The sequence below is a fragment of the Heptranchias perlo genome, unplaced genomic scaffold (genome assembly GCF_035084215.1).
Source record: "Heptranchias perlo isolate sHepPer1 unplaced genomic scaffold, sHepPer1.hap1 HAP1_SCAFFOLD_382, whole genome shotgun sequence".
Classification (NCBI taxonomy): Eukaryota; Metazoa; Chordata; class Chondrichthyes; order Hexanchiformes; family Hexanchidae; genus Heptranchias; species Heptranchias perlo.
In genome coordinates this window covers 150713-169414 of record NW_027139394.1, presented here as the reverse complement: position 1 = coordinate 169414, position 18702 = coordinate 150713, and the positions used below count along the sequence as shown (strand labels likewise).

At 43.6% G+C, this 18702-nt stretch overlaps 1 protein-coding gene across 1 annotated transcript in view; it reads right to left on the bottom strand.

Moving 5' to 3' along the window:
* Window positions 1-18702, bottom strand: part of LOC137311688 (collagen alpha-2(IX) chain-like) — a 139557-nt gene that overhangs the window by 54203 nt on the left and 66652 nt on the right. The window contains exon 19 of the mRNA XM_067978754.1: window positions 282-335. Coding sequence (XP_067834855.1) covers window positions 282-335 — 54 coding nt within the window. The remainder of the gene's footprint in view (window positions 1-281; window positions 336-18702) is intronic.

The following is an 18702-nucleotide window of genomic DNA, read 5'->3' as shown; positions in this document are numbered from 1 at the left end:
TCTCCCCACTCAGTAAATACCCGTACTTCGCTCTCCTCTGATCTACATGCCTGTTATAAGCACCCACTGGCAACATCCCTATTTTTCAAAACTGGTCTAAACCTTTTCCAAAAAAAGTTGGAATTTGTACAAAACTGCACCTTTGACAATCTGGGAATAGATTTGGTGAATCGAGGCCTAGTTTGGCCAACCTTCCCATCACTGTGTATTCTGTGGGCAGTCCGTGGGAGCCCTGTTTGGGCCTGATTAATAAATGGGCACAAATGTGAGGTGATACTTACAGCTCCTCCCGGAGGGCCAGCCGGTCCCGGAATTCCAGCTCGCCCTATTCCTCCCTACAGGGAAAGGGAGAGAGAGAGAGAAAGCTTATTGAGTATTCATCAAACAGAGAACCTCGACTCTCCTTTACATCCAGCATCAGAACCTTCCAGCTCAGCAACATCCACCATCGTGTGCTGTCGTTCACTGTACAAGTCGATGAGGAGAACGAGACGCAGTGTTATCATCGTGTTGACATCTATCACGTCAAGCGTTGCGGTTAGTTTTTAAAAGCGGTACTCTCTTTGTGAGACTCTGTGTTTGCAGCCAATGGCTTGACACAGTGCCAATAATGGAAATCATTACGGAATGTATCATTTCACTTTCACACGAGGAAACTGACAGAGAGCTTCTCTGATCATTCTCCCTCTTGAATTATGAATCTATCTTGAACCAGTCAGTCAGTGAGAATTTAAGGGAAAACCAAGACAGCTGAGAGGAGCCGAGCCGAGCGGAGGGAGCGTCCGATAAAAGGCGGGATTTCAGAGCGCTGAGAGGAGCCGAGCCGAGCGGAGGGAGCGTCCGATAAAAGGCGGGATTTCAGAGCGCTGAGAACAGCTGAGAGGAGCCGAGCCGAGCGGAGGGAGCGTCCGATAAAAGGCGGGATTTCAGAGCGCTGAGAACAGCTGAGAGGAGCCGAGCCGAGCGGAGGGAGCGTCCGATAAAAGGCGGGATTTCAGAGCGCTGAGAACAGCTGAGAGGAGCCGAGCCGAGCGGAGGGAGCGTCCGATAAAAGGCGGGATTTCAGAGCGCTGAGAACAGCTGAGAGGAGCCGAGCCGAGCGGAGGGAGCGTCCGATAAAAGGCGGGATTTCAGAGCGCTGAGAACAGCTGAGAGGAGCCGAGCCGAGCGGAGGGAGCGTCCGATAAAAGGCGGGATTTCAGAGCGCTGAGAACAGCTGAGAGGAGCCGAGCCGAGCGGAGGGAGCGTCCGATAAAAGGCGGGATTTCAGAGCGCTGAGAACAGCTGAGAGGAGCCGAGCCGAGCGGAGGGAGCGTCCGATAAAAGGCGGGATTTCAGAGCGCTGAGAACAGCTGAGAGGAGCCGAGCCGAGCGGAGCTGTGACCGAGTTCGAAGTGACGTCAGGAATCAGATCGGGACGCGACACAGGGGAGGCACCTGATTGGTGAGTAGGTTCAGGTGAGTATTTCTCCTTATCAACAGTAACTGAAGTAAAAGGAAAGGGAAGGTCTGCAGGTCTTATAGGAAGTAGCGTTTATTTTTTAGTGAATCAAGGTCCCTAGTGTAGTTAACATTCTCTAAATTGAGAACAATTTAAAGGAGTAAACTCCTTAAAGGGAGTGGTAAGTCGTTTTTCTTTCCTTTTTTTTTCTCTTGACATTGTAGTTGTTCTTAAGCTAATTTAAGGGTTAAGTCATGGCAGGAGATCCCAGCGCCGTGTCATGTTCCTCTTGTGGGATGTGGGAATTCAGGGCTCCTTCCTGTATCCCTGATTCCTTCACCTGCGGGAAGTGTGTCCAGCTGCAGCTATTGTTTGACCGCTTGACGGCTCTGGAGCTGCGGATGGACTCACTTTGGAGCATCCGCGATGCTGAGAAAGTCGTGGATAGCACGTTCAGTGAGTTGGTCACACCGCAGATAAAAATTACTGAGGGAGATAGTGAATGGGTGACCAACAGACAGAGGAAGAGTAGGAAGGCAGTGCAGGGGTCCCCTGCGGTCATCTCCCTCCAAAACAGGTATACCGTTTTGGATACTGTTGGCGGAGATGGCTCACCAGGGGAAGGTGGCAGTGGCCAGGTTCATGGCACCGTGGCTGGCTCTGCTGCACAGGAGGGCAGGAAAAAGAGTGGCAGAGCTATAGTGATAGGGGACTCGATTGTAAGGGGAATAGACAGGCGTTTCTGCGGACGCAACCGAGACTCCAGGATGGTATGTTGCCTCCCTGGTGCAAGGGTCAAGGATGTCTCGGAGCGGCTGCAGGACATTCTGGAGGGGGAGGGTGAACAGCCAGTTGTCGTGGTGCATATAGGCACCAACGATATAGGTAAAAAACAGGATGAGGTCCTACAAGCTGAATTTAGGGAGTTAGGAGTTAAACTAAAGAGTAGGACCTCAAAGGTAGTAATCTCAGGATTGCTACCAGTGCCACGGGCTAGTCAGAGTAGGAATGACAGGATAGCTAAGATGAATACGTGGCTTGAGAGATGGTGCAAGAGGGAGGGATTCAAATTCCTGGGCCATTGGAACCGGTTCTGGGGGAGGTGGGACCAGTACAAATTGGACGGTCTGCATCTGGGCAGGACTGGAACCAATGTCCTAGGGGGAGTGTTTGCTACTGCTGTTGGGGAGGGTTTAAACTAATGTGGCAGGGGGATGAGAACCGATGCAGGAAGTCAGTGGGAAATAAAGTGGTGACAGAAACAAAAGGCAGTAAGGGAGAGTGTACAGAACATGACCGGACAGATGGTCTGAGAAAGCAGGGCAAAGACCAAGGGAAGACTAGATTAAACTGCATTTATTTCAATGCAAGAAGTCTGATGGGCAAGGCAGATGAACTCAGGGCATGGATGGGTACATGGGACTGGGATGTTATAGCTATTACTGAAACATGGCTAAGGGAGGGGCAGGACTGGCAGCTCAATGTTCCAGGGTACAGATGCTATAGGAAAGATAGAGCAGGAGGTAAGAGAGGAGGGGGAGTTGCGTTCTTGATTAGGGAGAACATCACGGCAGTAGTGAGAGGGGATATATCCGAGGGTTCGCCCACTGAGTCCATATGGGTAGAACTGAAAAATAAGAAGGGAGAGATCACTTTGATAGGATTGTACTACAGACCCCCAAATAGTCAACGGGAAATTGAGGAGCAAATATGTAAGGAGATTACAGACAGCTGCAAGAAAAATAGGGTGGTAATAGTAGGGGACTTTAACTTTCCCAACATTGACTGGGACAGCCATAGCATTAGGGGCTTGGATGGAGAGAAATTTGTTGAGTGTATTCAGGAGGAATTTCTCATTCAGTATGTGGATGGCCCGACTAGAGAGGGGGCAAAACTTGACCTCCTCTTGGGAAATAAGGAAGGGCAGGTGACAGAAGTGTTAGTAAGGGATCACTTTGGGACCAGTGATCATAATTCCATTAGTTTTAAGATAGCTATGGAGAAGGATAGGTCTGGCCCAAAAGTTAAAATTCTAAATTGGGGAAAGGCCAATTTTGATGGTATTAGACAGGAACTTTCAGAAGTTGATTGGGAGAGTCTGTTGGCAGGCAAAGGGACGTCTGGTAAGTGGGAGGCTTTCAAAAGTGTGTTAACCAGGGTTCAGTGTAAGCACATTCCTTATAAAGTGAAGGGCAAGGCTGGTAGAAGTAGGGAACCTTGGATGACTCGGGAGATTGAGGCACTAGTCAAAAATAAGAAGGAGGCATATGACATGCATAGGCAGCTGGGATCAAGTGGATCCCTTGAAGAGTATAGAGATTGCCGGAGTAGAGTTAAGAGAGAAATCAGGAGGGCAAAAAGGGGATATGAGATTGCTTTGGCAGATCAGGCAAAGGTGAATCCAAAGAGCTTCTACAAATACATAAAGGGCAAAAGGGTAACTAGGGAGAGAGTAGGGCCTCTTAAGGATCAACAAGGTCATCTATGTGCGGAACCACAAGAGATGGGTGAGATCCTGAATGAATATTTCACATCGGTATTTACGGTTGAGAAAGGCATGGATGTTAGGGAACTTGGGGAAATAAATAGTGATGTCTTGAGGAGTGTACATATTACAGAGAGGGAGGTGCTGGAAGTCTTAACGCGCATCAAGGTAGATAAATCTCCGGGACCTGATGAAATGTATCCCAGGACGTTATGGGAGGTTAGGGAGGAAATTGCGGGTCCCCTAGCAGAGATATTTGAATCATCCACCGCTACAGGTGAGGTGCCTGAAGATTGGAGGGTAGCAAATGTTGTGCCTTTGTTTAAGAAGGGCGGCAGGGAAAAGCCTGGGAACTACAGACCAGTGAGCCTGACATCTGTAGTGGGTAAGTTGTTAGAGGGTATTCTGAGGGACAGAATCTACAGGCATTTGGAGAGGCAGGGACTAATTAGGAACAGTCAGCATGGTTTTGTGAGAGGAAAATCATGTCTCACGAATTTGATTGAGTTTTTTGAAGGGGTAACCAAGAAGATAGATGAGGGCTGTGCAGTAGACGTGGTCTACATGGACTTCAGCAAAGCATTTGACAAGGTACCGCATGGTAGGTTGTTACATAAGGTTAAATCTCATGGGATCCAAGGTGAGGTAGCCAATTGGATACAAAATTGGCTTGACGACAGAAGACAGAGGGTGGTTGTCGAGGGTTGTTTTTCAAACTGGATGCCTGTGTCCAGCGGTGTGCCTCAGGGATCGGTGCTGGGTCCGCTGTTATTTGTTATTTATATTAATGATTTGGATGAGAATTTAGGAGGCATGGTTAGTAAGTTTGCAGATGACACCAAGATTGGTGGCATTGTGGACAGTGAAGAAGGTTATCTAGGATTGCAACGGGATCTTGATAAATTGGGCCAGTGGGCCGATGAATGGCAGATGGAGTTTAATTTAGATAAATGTGAGGTGATGCATTTTGGTAGATCGAATCGGGCCAGGACCTACTCCGTTAATGGTAGGGCGTTGGGGAGAGTTATAGAACAAAGAGATCTGGGAGTACAGATTCATAGCTCCTTGAAAGTGGAGTCACAGGTGGATAGGGTGGTGAAGAAGGCATTCAGCATGCTTGGTTTCATTGGTCAGAACATTGAATGCAGGAGTTGGGATGTCTTGTTGAAGTTGTACAGGGCATTGGTGAGGCCACACTTGGAGTACTGTGTACAGTTCTGGTCACCCTATTATAGAAAGGATATTATTAAACTAGAAAGAGTGCAGAAAAGATTTACTAGGATGCTACCGGGACTTGATGGTTTGACTTACAGGGAGAGGTTAGACAGACTGGGACTTTATTCCCTGGAGAGTAGGAGGTTAAGGGGTGATCTTATAGAAGTCTATAAAATAATGAGGGGCATAGATAAGGTCGATAGTCAAAATCTTTTCCCAAAGGTAGGGGAGTCTATAACGAGGGGGCACAGATTTAAGGTGAGAGGGGAGAGATACAAAAGGATCCAGAGGGGCAATTTTTTCACTCAAAGGGTGGTGAGTGTCTGGAACGAGCTGCCAGAGGCAGTAGTAGAGGCGGGTACAATTTTGTCTTTTAAAAAGCATTTGGACAGTTACATGGGGAAGATGGGTATCGAGGGATATGGGCCAAGTGCAGGCAATTGGGACTAGCTTAGTGGTATAAACTGGGCGACATGGACATGTTGGGCCGAAGGGCCTGTTTCCATGTTGTAACTTCTATGATTCTATGATTCTATGAAAAGCCCATTTGCCTCACTGAACTCATCCCTCAAGTGCTCCAACTTGATCTCAGCTCCATTCTGAACTGCCCTCATGTCCCTCATGACCATTCCTGGTTATTCCAAATGTTTATCACACTTTAAATGAAGACATTTTCCCACAATCCCATTTAAATTCTCACTAATTTCACATTAAGTCCACTGGTCCGACTGACCTTGAAGGAATAGAGTTCCCTTTACATAAGCTGTTCAATACTTTATACAGCTCAGTGGGGTCCTCTTGACCTCTCTCTCTCTCTTTACTATAGAGCTAATGAATATTCTTAGTGAAGACACTGCCCCTTTAATAACACCACAGATTGGCAAGGTGCCAAATGCTTTGACAAGTAGAGTGGATATACTCAGGCTATTAAACTTTTAAATGTGTCGATGGTTTTAGTCAGTGAAAGGAGAGGTCTTGCAGTTATACAGTGCCTTTCATCACTTCAGGATGAAGTACTTTTGAAGTGTAGCCACTGTTGTAATATAGGAAGTGCGGCAGCCAATTAGAACACAGCAAGGTCCCACAAACAGCAATGAGATAAATGACCAGATAATCTGTTCAAGGTTTAGGGATAAATATTGGCCAACAATGGGGTTTCACATTGATACAGAATAGTGTGAGACACTGTGGGGTTTCACATTGATATGGCTGTGAGGAGGGATGATATGTTAGAAGGATCACCAAATGAGGCCACATTTGTTGAACTGAAGAACAAAAAAGGGGCAGTCACACTGCTGGGAGTGTACTATAGACCCCCAAATACTCAGAGGCAGATAGAAGAGCAAATATGTAGGCAAATTTCTGAGAAGTGCAAAAACAATAGTGCAGTAATAGTAGGGGATTTCAACTACCTGAATATTAACTGGGATAGAATCAGTGTAAAAGATATAGAGGGCACAGAATTCTTAAAATGCATTCAGGGGAACTTTTTTTTAACCAGTGCATAGCAAGCCCAACAAGAGAGGGGGCAGTTCAGGACTTAGTTTTAGGGAATGAAGTTGGGCAGTTGGAAGAGGCATTAGTGGTGGTAGTGATTATAATTCAGTTAGATTTAGCGTAGTTATGGAAAAGGACAAAGATAGAACAGGAGTAAAAATTCTCAATTGGGGAAAGGCCAATTTTACTAAGCTGAGATGTGATTTAGCAAAAGTGGACTGGAAACAGCTACATTTTTAAAAATTTGTTCATGGGATGTGGGCGTCGCTGGCAAGGCCAGCATTTATTGCCCATCCCTAATTGCCCTTGAGAAGGTGGTGGTGAGCCGCCTTCTTGAACCGTTGCAGTCCATGTGGTGAAGGTTCTCCCACAGTGCTGTTAGGTAGGGAGTTCCAGGATTTTGACCCAGCAACAATGGTGGAACGGCCGATATATTTCCAAGATGGGATGGTGTGTGACTTGGAGGAGAACGTGCAGATGGTATTGTTCCCATGTGCCTGCTGCCTTTGTCCTTCTAGGTGGGAGGTGCTGTCGAAGAAGCCATGCCGAGTTGCTGCAGTGCATTCTGTAGATGGTACACTGCAGCCATGGTGTGCCGGTGGTGAAGGGAGTGTTAGGGTGGTGGATGGGGTGCCAATCAAGGAGGCTGCTTTGTCCTGGATGGTGTCGAGCTTCTTGAGTGTGTTTGGAGTTGCACTCATCCAGGCAAGTGGAGATTATTCCATCATACTCCTGACTTCTGCCTTGTAGATGGTGGAAAGGCTTTGGAAAGTCAGGAGGTGAGTCACTCGCTGCAGAATACCCAGCCTGTGACCTGCTCTTGTAGCCACAGTATTTATGTGGCTGGTCCAGTTAAGTTTCTGGTCAATGGTGATCCCCAGGATGTTGATGTTGGGGGATTCGGCGATGGTAAATCAGTGTCAGAGCAGTGGGAGACATTCAAGGGGGTGATAATGAGGATTCAGAGCAAATATGTTCCAAAAAAGAAAAAGGGTGGACTCCCAAATATAGAGCCCCCGATGTCAAGGTGCATACAGGTTAGGAAAGGCAAAAAAGGGAAGTTTATGTCAGATACCAAGAGCTCAATACTGCAGAAAGCCTAGAGGAGTAAAGAAAGTGCAGGGGTGAAATTAAAAAGGAAATTAGGAAAGCAAAGAGAGGGTATGAAAAAATATAAATAAAATTAAGGAAAACCCAAAAATGTTTTATAAATACATAAAGAACAAGCGAATAACTAAGGAAAGAGTAGGGCCTATTAGAGACCAAAAAGGTAACCTGTCTGTGGAGGCGGCAGACGTGGATATGGTTCTTAATGAATACATAAGAACATAAGAAATAGGAGCAGGAGTAGGCCATACGGCCCCTCAATCTGCTCCGCCATTCAATAAGATCATGGCTGATCTTCAACCTCAACTCCACTTTCCTGCCCGATCCCCATATCCCTTGATTCCCCTAGAGTCCAAAAATCTATCGATCTCATCCTTGAATATACTCAACAACTCAGCATCCACCGCCCTCTGGGGTAGAGAATTCTAAAGAATCACAACCCTCTGAGTGAAGAAATGCCTCCTCATCTCAGTCTTAAATGGCCGACCCCTTATTCTGTGACTGTGTCCCCTAGTTCTAGACTCTCCAGCCAGGGGAAACAATCCCTCAGCATCTACCCTGTCAAGCCCCCTCAGTATCTTATATGTTTCAATGAGATCACCCCTCATTCTTCTAAACTCCAGAGAGTGTAGGCCCATTTTACTCAACCTCTTCTCATAGGACAACCCTCTCATCCCAGGAATCAACCTAGTGAACCTTCATTGCACTGCCTCTAAGGCAAGCATATCCTTCCTTAGATAAGGAGACCAAAACTGTACACAGTACTCCAGGTGTAGTCTCACCAAAGCCATGTACAATTGTAGCAAGACTTCCTTACTCTTGTGCTCCAACTGTCTTACAATAAAGGCCAACATACCATTTGCCTTCCTACTTGCTTGCTGTACCTGCATGCTAACTTTTTGTGTTTCTTGTACAAGGACATCCAAGTCTCTCTGGACACCAACATTTAATAGTTTCTCACCATTTAAAAAATATTCTGTTTTTAAATTCTTTCTACTAAAGTGAATAACCTCACATTTCCCCACATTATACTCCATCTGCCACTTTTTTGCCCACTCACTTAACCTGTCTATATCCCTTTGCAGACTCTTTGTGTCCTCCTCACAGTTTACTTTCCCACCTAGCTTTGTATCATCAGCAAACTTGGATACATTACACTCGGTCCCTTCATCTAAATCATTAATATAGATTGTAAATAGCTGAGGCCCGAGCACTGATCCTTGCGGCACTCCACTAGTTACAACCTGCCAAACTGAGAATGACCCGTTTATCCCTACTCCCTGTTTTCTGTCCTTTAACTAATCCTCTATCCATGCTAATATATTACCCCCAACCCCATGAGCCCTTATCTTGTGTAACAACCTTTTATGTGGCACCTTATTGAATGCGTTTTGAAAATCCAAATATATTACATCCACTGGTTCCCCTTTATCTACCCTGCTAGTTACATCCTTAAAAAACTCTAAAGATTTGTCAAACACGATTTCCCTTTCATAAAACCATGTTGACTCTGCCTAATCATATTATGATTTTCTAAGTGCCCTGTTACCACTTCCTTAATAATAGATTCCAGCATTTTCCCTACTACTGATGTCAGGCTAACTGGCCTGTAGTTCCCTGTTTTCTCTCTCCCTCCTTTCTTGAATAGCAGGGTTACATTTGTTACCTTCCAATCCACTGGGACCGTTCTAGAATCTAGGCAATTTTGGAAGATCACAACCAATGCATCCACAATCTCTGCAGCCCCTCTTTTAGAATCCTCAGATGTAGGCCATCAGGTCCAGGGGATTTATCGGCTTTAGTCCTATTAATGTCTCAAGTACTTTTTCTCTACTGATAATTACTTTAAGTTCCTCACTCTCATTAGCCCCTTGGTTCCCCACTATTTTTGGTATGCTTTCTGTGTCTTCTACTGTGAAGATAGATACAAAATATTTGTTTAATGCATCTGCCATTTCCTGATTTCCCATTATAATTTCTCTTGTTTCAGCCGCTAAGGGACCAATGTTTACTTTTGCTACTCTCTTCCTTTACATACTTGTAGAAGCTCTTACAATCCATTTTTATATTTCTTGCTAGTTTACTTTCATATTCTATTTTCTCCCTTTTTATCAATTTTTTGGTCACCCTTTGCTGGTTTCTAAAACTCTCCCAATCCTCAGGCTTACTACTCTTCTTGGCAACATTATAGGCCTCTTCTTTTAATCTAATGTTATCCTAAACTTCTTTAGTTAGCCATGGGTGGATCATTTTTCCCATGGAGTTTTTATTTCTCAATGGAGTGTTTATTTGTTGAGAATATTGAAATATTTCTTTAAATGTTTGCCATTGCTTTTCAACCATCATACCCTTTAATTTAATTTCCCAATCTACCTGAGCCAACTCTGCCCTCATACCGATGTAATTGGCTTTATTTAAGTTTAAGACTCTAGTTTCTGACTTAAGTACGTCATTCTCGAACTCAATGTGAAATTCTATCATATTATGATCACTCTTCCCCAGAGGATCCTCTACTGTGAAATTACTAATTAACCCTGTCTCATTACACAATACAAGATCTGAAGCAGCCTGTTCCCTGGTTGGTTCCATGATGTATTGCTCTAGGAAACTGTCTTGAATGCATTCCATGAACTCATCCTCCAAACGACCTTTGCCAATTTGATTTGCCCAGTCTATATGCAGATTAAAGTCCCCCATGATTACTGCATTACCATAGTTACAAGCTCCTATTATTTCATGATTAATACTCTGTCTAATGGTATTGCTACTATTAGGGGGCCTATAAATTACTGCCACCAGTGTTTTCTGCCCCTTGTTATTTCTTATTTCCACCCATACTGATTCTACTTCCTGATCTTCTGAGCCAAGATCCTTTCTCACCACTGTCCTTATGTCATCCTTTATTATTAGGGCTACACCCCCTCCTTTTCCATTCACCCTGTCTTTTCTAAACGTCATGTACCCTGGAATATTTAGTTCTCAATCTTAGTCACTTTGCAACCTCATCTCTGTAATGGCTAGGAGATCAAACCCATTTATCTCTATTTGTGCAATTAATTCATCTATCTTGTTACAAATGCTCCGTTCATGCAGAAAAAGAGTTTTTAATTTTGATTTTTTTACCATTTTTTCCTGCTTTGACCTTACTTGCTGATGCTCTATTATTGGTAAACTCTCTGTCCTTTCCTGCCACACTCTGCTTATCTTTACCCAAATCACTACATTGTTCTATTGCCTTGACTTTTCACATTAGATTTCTAAATTTCCCCTCACCTGACCCCTCCCCCGACCTTTTTAGTTTAAAGCCCCATCTACAGCCTTAGTTATTCGATTCACCAGGACACTGGTCCCAGCCCAGTTTAAGTGAGGCCCGTCCCAATGGAACAGCTCCCTCTTTCCCCGGTACTGGTGCCAGTGCCCCATGAATCGAAACCCCTGTCTCCCACACCACTCTTTGAGCCACACATTTAACTCTCTGATCTATTTGCCAATTTGTACGTGGCCCAGGTAGTAATCCAGAGATTATTACCTTTGAGGTTCTGCTTATTAATTTAGACCCTAGCTCCACAAACTGTCTCAGCAGAACCTCATTCTTAGTTCTACCTATGTCATTGATCAATACATGGACCACAACAACTGGATCCTTCCCCTCATGCTCCAAGTTCTTTTCCAGCCGCGAGGAGATGTCCTTAACCCTGGTACCGGGCAGGCAACACAGTCTTTGGGACTCGGTCATGGCTGCAGAGAACAGTCTCTATCCCCCTGTCTATACTGTCCCCTACCACTACCACATTCCTTTTTACTCCCCCCACTTGAATGGCCTCCTGTACCACGGTGCCGTGGTCAGTTTGCCCATCCTCCCTGCAGTCTTTGCTTTCATCTGTGCAGGTAGCAAATATCTCATACCTGTTGGACAAGGTCATTGTGTCTGTCTTCACAAAAGAGGGGGACGATGCAGACATTGTAGTTAAGGAGGAGGAGTGTGAAATATTGGATGGGATAAACATAGTGAGAGAGGAAGTATTTAGGGGATTAGCATCCTTGAAAGTAGATAAATCGCCAAGCCCGGATGAAATGTATCCCAGGCTGTTAAGAGAAGCAAGGGAGGAAATAATGGAGGCTCTGACCATCATTTTCCAATCCTCCCTGGCTACAGGCATGGTGCTGGAGGACTGGAGGACTGCTAACGATGGACCGTTGTTTAAAAAGGAAGAAAGGAATAGACCGAGTAATTACAGGCCAGTCAGCCTAACCTCAGTGGGGGCAAATTATTGGAAACAATTCTGAGGGACAGTATTAATCGTAATTTAGAAAGGCACGGATTAATCAAGGACAGTCAGCATGGATTTGTTAAGGGAAGGTGTGTCTGATTAACATGATTGAATTTTTTGAGGATGCAACAAGGAGGGTCGATGAGGATAACGCATTTGATGTAATCTACATGGATTTAGCTAGGCTTTTGACAAGGTCCCACAAGGCAGACTGATCAGAAAAGTAAAAGCCCATGGGATCCAAGGGAATGTGGCAAATTGGATCCAAAATTGGCTCAGTGGCAGGAAGCAAAGGGTAATGGTCAACGGGTGTTTTCGGGACTGGAAGGCTGTTTCCAGTTGGGGTGCCGCAGGGCTCAGTACGAGGTCCTTTGCTTTTTGTGGTATATATTAATGATTTAGACTTAAATACAGGGGACATGATTAAGAAGTTTGCAGATGATACAAAAGTAGGCCATGTGGTTGATAGTGAGGGAGAAAGCTGTAGACTGCAGGAAGATATCAATGGATTGGTCAGGTGAGAATTCAATCCGGAGAAGTGTGAGGTAATGCATTTGGGGAGGGTAAACAAGGCAAGGGAATACACAATAAACAGTAGGATACTGAGAAATGTAGAGGATCGGAGGGACCTTGGAGTGCATGTACACAGATCCCTGAAGGTAGCAGGACAGGTAGATAAGGTGGTTAAAAAGGCATATGGCGTACTTGACTTTATTAGCCGAGGCATAGAATGTAAGAGCAGGGAGAATATGCTAGGACTGTAAAAAACACTAGTTAGGCCACAGATAGAGTACTGTGTACAGTTCTGGTCACCACATTATAGGAAAGATGTGATTGCACTAGAGAGGGTACAGGGAGGATTTACGAGGATGTTGCCAGGACTGGAGTATTTTAGCTATGAGGAAAGATTGGATAGGCTGGGGTTGTTTTCTTTGAAACAGAGGAGGCTGAGAGGAGATTTAATTGAGATGTATAAAATTATGAGGGGCCTAGATAGAGTGGTTAGGCATGACCTATTTCTCTTAGCAGAGAGGTCAATAACCAGGGGGCATAGATTTAAAGTAATTGGTAGAAGTGGCTACAAGAGCAGGTCAGAGGCTTGGTATTCTGCGGCGAATGACTCACCTCCTGACTCCCCAAAGCCTTTCCACCATCTACAAGGCACAAGTCAGGAATGTGATGGAATACTCTCCACTTGCCTGGATGAGTACAGTTCCAACAACACTCAAGAAACTCGACACCATCCAGGACACCACCCTAAACATTCACTCCCTTCACCACCGTGCACAGTGGCTGCAGTGTGTACCATCCACAGGATGCACTGCAGCAATTCACCAAGGCTTCTTCGACAGCACCTCCCTAACCCTAGAAATAAAGGCCAATATTCCGTTTGCCTTCTGGATTACCTGCTGCACCTGTATGTTGACTTTTTGTGTTTCATGTACGAGGACACCCTCTGCATTTTGTAGTATTTCTCCATTCAAATAATATTTTGCTTTTTTATTGTTCCTCCCAAAGTGGATGACTTCACATTTTCCCACATTATATTCCATCTGCCAAATTTTTGCCCATTCGCTCAACCTGTCAATATCCCTTTGCAGACACTTTGTGTCCTCATCACAACTTGCTTTTCCACCTATCTTTGTATCATCAGCAAATTTGGCCACAAGACACTCTGTTCCTTCATCCAAGTCATTGATATATATTGTAAATAGTTGAGGCCCCAGCACTGAGCCCTGCAGCACCCCACTAGTTACAGATTGCCATTTTGAAAATGACCCTTTTATCCCGACTCTTTGTTTTCTGTTAGTTAGCCAATCCTCTATCCATGCCAGTATATTACCCCCAACACCATGAGCTCTTATCTTGTGTAGTAATCTTTTATGTGGCATCTTATCGAATACCTTTTGGAAATCCAAATATACTGCATCCATTGGTTCCCCTTTATCCACCCTGCCCGTTACTTCCTCAAAGAACTCTAATAAATTTGTCAGATACGATTTCCCTTCATAAAACCATGTTGACTCTCCTTGATTGTATTATGAGTCGCCAAATGTCCTGCTACTACTTCCTTAATAATGGATTTTAGCATTTTTCCAATGACCGATGTTAGGCTAACTGGTCTATAGTTACCTGCTTTCTGTCTCACTCCCTTCTTGAATAGGGGTGTTACGTTTGAGGATTTCCAATCCGCTGGGGCCTTTCCAGAATCTAGTGAATTCTGGAAGATTACAACCAATGCATCCACTATCTCTGTAGCCACTTCCTTTAAGACCCTCGGATGCAAGCCATCAGGTCCAGGGGACTTGTCAGCCTTTAGACCCATTAGTTTACCTAGTACTTTTTCTCTAATGATAGTGATTGTTTTTAGTTCTTCCCTCCCCTTTGCCCCTTGATTTTCTACTATTATTGGTATATTATTAGTGTCTTCTACTGTGAAGACAGATACAAAATATCTGTTCAATTCCTCTGACAATTCCTTGTTTTCCATTATTATTTCCCCAGTCTCATCCTCTGAGGGACCAATGTTTACTTTAGCTACCCTCTTCCTTTTTATATACTTGTAGAAGCTTTTACTGTCAATTTTTATATTTCTTGCTAGTATACTCTCATAATTTATTTTCTCCCTCTTTATTATTCTTTTAGTCATCCTTTGCTGGTTTTTAAAGTTTTCCCAATCTTCGAGCTTACCAGTAATCTTTGCCATATTGTATGCTTTTTCTTTTAACCTGATACCATCCTTTATTTCCTTAGTTAGCCATGGTTGGTTCACCCTTTTTGTGGAGTCTTTCCTCCTCACAGAGATATATTTTTGTTGCGAGTCATAAAATATCTTTTTATATAAAGAATATTGTGAGACACTGAGCGATTTCACATTGATACAGAACAATGTCAGACATTGTAGAGTTTCACAATGATACAGAATAGTGTGAGACACTACGGTGTCACATTGATAAAGAATATTGTGAGACACTGAGCGATTTCACATTGATACAGAACAATGTCAGACACTGTAGAGTTTCACATTGATACAGAATAGTGTGAGACACTACGGTGTCACATTGATAAAGAATATTGTGAGACACTGAGCGATTTCACATTGATACAGAACAATGTCAGACACTGTAGAGTTTCACATTGATACAGAATAGTGTGAGACACTACGGTGTCACATTGATAAAGAATAGTGTGAGACACTACGGTGTCACATTGATAAAGAATAGTATGAGACACTACGGTGTCACATTGATAAAGAATAGTGTGAGACACTACGGTGTCACATTGATAAAGAATAGTGTGAGTCACTATGGTGTCACATTGATAAAGAATAGTGTGAGTCACTACGGTGTCACATTGATACAGAATAGTGTGAGACACTACGGTGTCACATTGATACAGAATAGTGTGAGTCACTACGGTGTCACATTGATACAGAATAGTGTGAGACACTACAGTGTCACATTGATAAAGAATAGTGTGAGACACTACGGTGTCACATTGATACAGAATAGTGTGAGACACTACGGTGTCACATTGATAAAGAATAGTGTGAGACACTACGGTCACATTGATAAAGAATAGTGTGAGACACTACGGTGTCACATTGATACAGAATAGTGTGAGACACTATGGTGTCACATTGATACAGAATAGTGTGAAACACTACAGTGTCACATTGATACAGAATAGTGTGAGACACTAAAGTGTCACATTGATACAGAATAGTGTGAGACACTAAAGTGTCACATTGATACAGAATAGTATGAGACACTACAGTGTCAGATTGATAAAGAATAGTGTGAGACACTACAGTGTCAGATTGATAAAGAATAGTGTGAGGCATTACGATGTCACATTGATAAAGAATAGTGTGAGACACTACGGTGTCACATTGATACAGAATAGTGTGAGACACTATTATGTACAAAATTATGAGGGGCACAGATAGGATGGATACTAAGGAGCTTTTTCCCTTCGTTGAAGGTTCTATAACAAGGGGACATAGATTCAAGGTAAAAGGCGGGAGGTTTAGAGGGGATTTGAGAAAGAACTTTTTCACCCAGAGGGTGGTTGGAGTCTGGAACTCACTGCCTGAAAGGGTTGTGGAGGCAGAAACCCTCACAACATTCAAGAAGCATTTGGATGAGCACTTGAAATGCCATAGCATACAAGGCTACGGACCAAATGCTGGAATATGGGATTAGAGTAGACAGGGCTGATGTCAGATTGATAAAGAATAGTGTGAAACACTACGGTGTCACATTGATACAGAATAGTATGAGACACTACGGTGTCACATTGATACAGAACAGGGTGAGACACTGTCAGGTTTCACATTGATACCGAACAGTGTGATAGACTACGGGGTTTCATGTTGGTCAATTACATTGTGTGACACTATGGAGTTTCACATTGATACCGAATAGTGTGAGAGATTGTGATGTTTCACTTTGATACACAATAGTGTGAGAGACTGCGGTTTCACAATGATATCGAACAGTCTTATAGACTATGGAGTTTCACACTGATGCAGACTGTATGATACACTTTGCGGTTTCACATTGGTACAGAAGTTTGAGACAGTGTGCGTTTTGATATGGATACAGAATAATGTGAGATACTTTTGGGTTTCACACTGATAAACAAAGGTTTGTGACATTATGGGGTTCCACATTGATACCGAACAGTGTAAGATATTTTGGGGTTTTGCTTTGATACGGAACATGGTGAGAAACTGTGGAATTTCACAATGATACAGAACAGTGTGAGGCAGTGTGCGTTTTGACATTGATACTGAACAAGGTGAGATACTGTGGAGTTTCACATTTATTCAGAATAGTGTGAGAAACTGTGGGGTTTCACATTGAAAGGTGTGAGACACGGTGGGGTTTCACATCGATATAGAACAGTGTCAGACACCGTGGGGATTCACATTTATACAGATTAGTGTGAGGCACTGTGGTGTTTCACATAGATACAAAGTAGTATGAGACAGTGTGCGTTTTGATATTGATACAGAACAGTGTGAGATATGTTGGGGTTTCACATTGACACGATAAGACACGATGTGGTTTCACGTTGATACAGAATGGTCTGATACACTATGGCATTTCAGATTGACATACAACAGTGAGAGACACTGTGCCATCTCACAATAATACAGAATAGTGTGAGACACTGCGGTTTCACATTGATACCGAATAGTGTGGTAGACTGTGGGGTTTCACATTGATACAGAATCGTGTGAGAGACTGCGGTTTCACATTTATACAGAATAGAGTGAAAAGCTGTGGGCTTTCACCTTGGTATAGAATAGTGTGAGACACTGTGCGATTTCACATTGATACAGATCAGTGTGAGATGCTATGGGGTTTCACATTAATACAGATCAGCGTGAGACACTGTGGAGTTTCACATTCATAAATAACAGTGTGAGACACTGTGGCCCAGAACAGTGTTTGACACTGTGAGGATTCACAATGATCCTGAAGGTACTGAGACACTGAGAATTTTCACACTGATCCATTATAGTGTGAGACACTACTGAGTTTCAGATTGAAAGAGAAGAGAGTGAGGCACTGTGTGGTTTCACTCTGATCCAGAATAGTGCAAGAGATTGAGGGGTTTCACATTGATGCAGAATAGTGTGAGAAACTGCGGTTTCACAATTTTACTGAACAGTGTGATAGACTATGGAGTTTCACATTGACACAGAATAGTATAAGACACTGAGGGGTTTCACATTGATACAGAACAGTTTGAGACAGTGTGCGTTTCGATTTGGATACAGAATAGTGTGAGACACTGTGGGGTTTCACATTGATCATTGTGAGACACGGTAGGGTTTCACGTTGATACAGAACAGTGTCAGGTACAGTGGGGATTCACAATGATACAGATTAGTGTGAGACACTGTGGGGTTTCACAATAATACACAATAATGTGAGACACTGTGGTATTTCACACTGATACAGAATAGTGTGAGACACTGTGGGGTTTCTCATTGATACAGAATAGTGTGACACTTCTTGGTTTCACATTGATACAGAAGTGTGAGACACTGTGGAGTTTCACACTGATACAGAATAGTGTGAGAAACTGTAGGGTTTCACAATGTTACAGAATAGTGTGAGACACTGCGGTTTCACATTGATACAAAATAGTGTGAAACACTGTGGGGTTTCTCATTGATACAGAAGTGTGAGATACTGTAGGGTTTTATACTGATACAGAACAGTGGGAGAAACTGCGCGATTTCACAGTGAAAGGTGTGAAACACGGTGGGGTTTCACATTGATCGAGGACAGTGTCAGATACTGTGGGGTTTCACATTGATACAGATTAGTGTGAGACACTGTGGGGTTTCACATTGATACAGAACAGCGTGAGACACTATGCGTTTTCACGTTGATTCAGAACTGTCTGAGACACTGTTGTAGTTTCATGTTGATACACAACAGTGTAAGACTCTGTGGAGTATAGTGTAAGGCACTATGGGGTTTCACACTAACACAGAAAAGTGTGAGACACTGTGAAGTTTCACACTGACCCATAATAATGTGAGACACTGTTGAGTTTCAGTTTGAAAGAGAACAGTCTGAGACACTGTGCAGGTTCACATTCATCAACAACAGTATGAGACACTGTGGTTTCACTCTGATCCAGAATCGTGAGAGAGCACATTG